Raw genomic sequence first — 6,446 nt, forward strand, 5'->3', positions numbered from 1 at the left:
AAAAACGAGAGGAAGAGAGAAAAAGTGAACAGAAAAGAAAGAAAGAAAAAGAAAGCAAGAGACCAAAAAGAAAGAAAGAACAAAACAGCAACGTAATTAAACAGCAGGATACATACAAAATAAATTGAGTGTGAAAAAAGTGAAATAAAATGGAAGAAAAGAAAGTAAACAAGTGAAAGAAAGAAAGAAAGAAAGAAAGAAAGAAAGAAAGAAAGAAAGAAAGAAAGAAAGAAAGAAAGAAAGAAAGAAAGAAAGAAAGAAAATCAAAAGCATCTAAAATTTATTGATTTTATTTTTTTTAAAAAGGTTTTTTTCTTCTTCTGTTTTTTGTTTTTTTCAGAAATACTGCACATTTACATTTTCTCCTAAATCAATTCTGGTAAATAACATTTCTGGTAGATACTCCTTTAAAAAGTGTTTTTTGATTTTTATTTTATTATTAGTAGACTAGAACACGTGGATATGTTGTAATTTTTTCACTATAATACTGAACTTTGATTTCAGTGATTTGGACTATGAGATGGACACTTGCTTCTTGCACTCTATGTTGCACTTAAGAAAGAAAGAAAGAAAGAAAGAAAGAAAGAAAGAAAGAAAGAAAGAAAGAAAGAAAGAAAGAAAGAAAGAAAGAAAGAAAGAAAGAAAGAAAGAAAGAAAGAAAGAAAGAAAGAAAGAAAGAAAGAAAGAAAGAAAGAAAGAAAGAAAGAAAGAAAGAAAGAAAGAAAGAAAGAAAGAAAGAAAGAAAGAAAGAAAGAAAGAAAGAAAGAAAGAAAGAAAGAAAGAAAGAAAGAAAGAAAGAAAGAAAGAAAGAAAGAAAGAAAGAAAGAAAGAAAGAAAGAAAGAAAGAAAGAAAGAAAGAAACCAATTAAACAGCAGGGAAAATATGCAAAATAAATTGAAAAAAGTGAAACAAAACAGAAAAAAAAGAACGTGAACAAAGAGAAAGAAAGAAAAAGAAAGAAAGAGGAAAAGAAAGAAAGGGCTGGAACTAATTAAGGAGCAAGGAATATTCAAAACAATGTGAAAAAGAGAGAGAAAGAGCAAAAGAAGGTGTGAAGGAAAGAACGAGCTACGAAAGCAAGAAAGGCAGAAAAGCAGCCAGAATGCATTGTGGAGGTCAGCGGCTGTGATGTGTCCGGCCCCAGTGCTCCTGTCCCCAGGGTGCTCAGTGATGAAGGGGGATCTGCCCTCCGCTCAGACTTTCATGTCGCCATCTAAGCTACTGGCAGACAGACACTGGCGGGGGCTGGACGACAGCTACAAATGTCACCCGAACAGGGAGATTTAATTAGGAATGACAAGCCCTGACACGCGAGAGTGCCGCCACATACTCCCAGAATTTAGGCATGCTGAAAGCAAGCGGCTGTGATTTATAATTTAACTAATGCCTGGCGTTTCTTTTTCATTTCTTGGCTAGAAGGGGGATAACTCAAAAGGCCTCCTCACTGAAGCTAATCTAATACGATATTTTTAAGGGCAGGCGGTCAACGGCTTTTTAAAAAGCACGTCGCTCGCTCTCTCTCTCTCGGTTTCTCGCTACCTCCACTTTGCAACTCGCCTGACTTTCTCTCTCGTTTTTTTGAGCTCTCTTTCTGCTCAGACAGGGAAAGAGGTGTGATAATGAAAACAACCTCCTTTCCTATCTCCCGCCTCTCTCTCTCGCCTGCTAAGCTCCATGCACTCTGGGGAAATTGATTGTCTGGCAGGCCGATCTGAGCACTCGCAGCTGATGCTGGAGCCAGTTAAGTCCCTTTTTTATTGAGGGTACGAGCATTTTTTAATGGGAGTCGCATCAATGAACTGTGCAGGCGCTCGGCATCTGCATGCAGAAGGGGGCTTTTACTTTATAGTTATTTGAATACCCTCCCAAATCCTCTTTCTCTACTCATGCCGGATATGAGGAGGATAGAAAGCAGGAACCTGTCCACCTTCATCATCTCCAGACACACTGGCCTCTCTCTCCGTCCAAAGCCTGACACCTGTCTGCAGCTCCAGACCAGACGGTACGGTCCATATATACTGAAACCACAGCGCAGACACAGATACTCTAATCAATGACACGCACAAAGGTCTATTACTTATTGTTATGAGCTTGTGCTCTACTGCGGTGATCTCTCAATCAAAAGCAAATGGACGCCAGGAAGAGTGAGTGAGTGAGTGTGTGAGACAGAAAGAGAAAGAAACTGTTCTTTTGCTATTGATTTCAGCCTCAGACCCCTACTGACTGCTTCTCAATAAGAAGTCTAGAAAGGAAGCGGCTAAATCCTGCTGAAATTGGAGGGAGGGAATCAATTTAAATCAAGCATGGCGGTCTCCATCTCTTTTCTCTTCTTCTTTTTTTTCCATGCAAAATCATTGATCGTTGAAACTTCTTTATCCATACAACATTTATACCTCCACTTGGATTGTCCATTCATCCACTGAATGGACAATGGATCTTTCTTTCTCTTTTGTCTCTCACACTCACTCACTCACTCTTCCTGGCGTCCATTTGCTTTTGATTGAGAGATCGCCGCAGTAGAGCACAAGCTCATAACATGCCAATCTCCCATGGGGGGTTCCGCAGAGGGATCTATACTAGCTCCTACCATCTTTTTCTTTATATATGCTCCCATTGGGCTCTATTTTCCGAAAGCATAGTGTATCTTTTCATTGCTATGCCGATGACACCCAGATTTATTTGCCCCTTAAACACTCGGGTAACATCACCCTGGGCCCTCTAATGGAGTGTATGGAGGACATAAAAATCTGGATATCATCAAATTTTCTTAATCTAAACGAAAAGAAAACGGAAATTATATTCTTTGGTCCCCCTAGTGGCATTCCCACAAAGTTTGTTAATGATCACCATGTCACATTTCAAGCCAAAACTCTTGTTAAAAATGTAGGCGTTTTGCTTGATAATGAGCTGAAACTAGACGAACAAGTAAGCTCAGTGGTTAGATCCATTTTTTAATCTCCGCCTTCTTTCTTTTCTCTCTTTTCAAGATTTTGAAAGAGTAATTCATGTTTTTATATCATCACGGTTAGACTACTGTAGCTCACTTTATTGTGGAATGAACACTACTTCCCTGGCCCATCTCCAGTTGGTTCAAAATGCGTCAGCAAGACTTTTATTGGGCCTCTGTAAATCCACTCACATTACACCTGCGTTAGCATCATTGCATTGGCTGCCTGTCCGGTTTAGAGTGGAGTTCAAAATCCTAGTTTTTGTTTTTAAGTCCCTAAACAACTTCGCCCCCTCATATCTATCAGAGCTTCTATCTCCACATAACCATTCTCGAGCTCTTCGATCCGGTAGTTATAGATTGCTCAATGTTCCCAGAGCCAGACTTAAAGCAGTGAACGTGCCTTTGCCGTCACATCCACTTATCTATTCATCTATCATCTGCTTCTTATCCATCCATCAATCCGCTTCTTCATCCATTCTTCCTTTCATCCATCCATCCATCCATCCATCCACTCATTCCTTCATTCATTCATCCATTCTGCTCCTCCATGTATTCATTCATCCATCCATCAATATGCTTATTCATCCATTTATCTACTCATTCATTCATCCATCCATCCATCCATCCACCTATTCAATCATACATTCATTCATCCATCCTTTTGCTTCTCCATCCGTCCTCACTTACTCACTTATTCATTCATTTCTATTGCGCCAGTCAAGTTCTTTCACTTCCTGTTCTCAAAGTTCACTCTTTTACCAAACATACACGCACGCATTCTTAAAACCTCACAACAGAAACATCTCAGACATCATCTATCATCTGCTTCTTATCCATCCATCAATCCGCTTCTTCATCCATTCTTCCTTTCATCCATCCATCCATCCATCCATCCACTCATTCCTTCATTCATTCATCCATTCTGCTCCTCCATGTATTCATTCATCCATCCATCAATATGCTTATTCATCCATTTATCTACTCATTCATTCATCCATCCATCCACCTATTCAATCATACATTCATTCATCCATCCTTTTGCTTCTCCATCCATCCGTCCTCACTTACTCACTTATTCATTCATTTCTATTGCGCCAGTCAAGTTCTTTCACTTCCTGTTCTCAAAGTTCACTCTTTTACCAAACATACACGCACGCATTCTTAAAACCTCACAACAGAAACATCTCAGACAACGGCAGCAGGTGCCCATGGATGTCTTTTCTCAAAAAAGCTGTACCTTAGACCTTTTCCTGTTTGCCAAGAAGGTGAAAGCAGAACGATGCCATGCTGATCAGAGAGCAGCAGGAGGACGATGCCATCCTATTACCTTTAAGCTGCTCTGAGTTTAGAGCTGAACCTAAGGGATAGTGGTTAGAAGTTCCTCAGCTCATCTGCCTGTCCTCACCATAATCAGCTTGTGCATGTGGAATACTGCCACACCAACAAAACAGAACCGAAAGCATATGGAATGTTCTAAAAGAAGGTTCTCTCTATTCTTTCCTTTCTTCTCTCCTTCTCATTACAGAAAGAGCTACCTCAGTTTAAGTCTAATCTGAAGCTTAAAGCAGAGCCCTGGGATCTTCGGTCGGAAAAGCCCCCCCTAAACCATTTCTTTAATCTCAGAGCCTGCCAGAACGAGATTTGTCAGTCTGAAAAATTCCTACAAACCCCGAACAAACATGGACATACACATGAAAATGTACACAAATATACAGTGTGTCGACCAGAGGATCTGTTCTACATGGGTTACTCGTGCATGTGTGTGAAACCGACTTATGGAAAATGAGCAGATTTGTTTCAGCATGTGTTTATTTGCATACAGGTAAGTCGGTAAGGACATACACCACTGCAAATGTTTAGCTAACCTCGAGCTAGAAGCCTTGAAGCCGTGGCAGTGAACCTCAGCAGTAAAGTCTTTAATTCTTGCTGATTCAATGGTTATTGAACAATGAAGACAAACACTCTACAAATGATCCATATATGGTCAACAAGACCTTCCATAGACATTCCACACAGAATTGCACATAGACAGGTAGAGGCTGAGTTGAGTATAATGTACTAGAGCAGAGCAGGTTAAATTGCAGTAGAAAAGGAGTTCTCCAAACTAGGGCTTTTCTAGACATAAGAGGGTACTAGGAGGTCTGTAAAATATTTGATAATTTATATTGTATTGATTTATTATTGTTTGTAAAATGTGTTATTAAAGCTGTTGAAGTTAACAATGGCAGTTAAGATATTGGTATTCATTTATTTATTTACATTCAACCAAATCGACAAGATTTAATTTAATTTCAAGACAAGATTTAGATGTAATAAATCTAATAATTTAGATTTAATAGATTTGAATTTAATTTCAGTTTTCTAAAGACTGATAAAAAAAATTGGTAAAATAATTGTTGATATTTTATTCTATTAAGAGCAAAAGCAACAGTTAAAAAAGAAAAATCGGCATTTAAAAAGTGAATATTTTACAGCCAATATTTGAACAATTTGCTTTAGTACAATGAGAATATAAAAGCCAATTCTTCAATTATTCAAGGGGACGACTGTATTTCTGGATCCTTGGCATCAAAAACCCCTGCAGCAGAGTACACTACAGTAGAGTGGAGTATAAAATACTATAGGAGGGGAGAACAGACAGACTCAAGCACAAGGACAAAAGCCAGCAGCGCTCCAATCAAGGCTGCGAAAAACAAGATGTTAACTATTTATGTCTAAACAATGCCACTGTGAGTGGAGCGAAGCTTCTTGGGGCATGAAATGAATGTGATGTGAACATTTCAGGGGTCATGAATGTGCTTCATCATGCTGACATAAAAAACTCTGTTAATAGAACAGTGTGAAAGAAGAGTCTATTGTCAAAGTTCATTTAACTCATCCTCAATGCTGTCAGTGCCTAACTACACAGTCAAATTTAGTTATTCAGTCTGAGTGTTCAGTCCTATCAGAAGGAAGAAAATCTAATATGCTGTGCCAGCAATTAGCAAGACAAACCAATTTGCTGTCGACCGTTTGTAATTGTCATTTATGATCAAATTAATCTAAAACCAGAAATAAACAAGAAATCTAAACTCTGCTCACATTTGCGGTTGATGTGTTGCGTTGGCTCAAGATTCTTGCTGCTGCTGCAGACGGCCGTGGCGTGCTGGAGTGCAGGGTTCTGCCTCCTCTGCAGACAGGCCAGCATGACTGCGCAGACGCAGGTATGATTCTACAGACACTGGTTTGCCGAGCCCGACCTGCAAAATGAAGAAAAATGTAACTGTTAGTGATGTAGTCAGAATAAGCAAGATGTGCAGGAATTACACTGATTTAGATGGAAAAACAGTATTATAAAAAGTCATTTGGGAACTGGAGGTTATAGCACATAAAATATTTTTTAAATTAGAAAGAAAAAAAATTCATAAAAATTTTTAATATTGAAAGTATTAATAAAATTATAAATATTTATGTTTTTAAAATAATAAATAAAATAAGTATAAATAAAAGTATTAA

At 38.4% G+C, this 6,446-nt stretch overlaps 1 protein-coding gene across 1 annotated transcript in view; it reads right to left on the reverse strand.

Moving 5' to 3' along the window:
- The window catches only part of LOC107597290 (protein FAM222A-like), a 29,959-nt gene extending 23,735 nt beyond the window's left edge, over nt 1-6,224 (reverse strand). Inside the window, exon 1 of the mRNA XM_016288304.1 lies at nt 6,033-6,224. Within this exon, the coding sequence (XP_016143790.1) occupies nt 6,033-6,138 (106 nt within the window). The 5' untranslated portion in view covers nt 6,139-6,224. The remainder of the gene's footprint in view (nt 1-6,032) is intronic.
- Nucleotides 6,225-6,446: the final 222 nt, after the last annotated feature.

This window comes from Sinocyclocheilus grahami, unplaced genomic scaffold (assembly GCF_001515645.1).
Source record: "Sinocyclocheilus grahami isolate Dianchi unplaced genomic scaffold, SAMN03320097.WGS_v1.1 scaffold230.1, whole genome shotgun sequence".
NCBI lineage: Eukaryota > Metazoa > Chordata > Actinopteri > Cypriniformes > Cyprinidae > Sinocyclocheilus > Sinocyclocheilus grahami.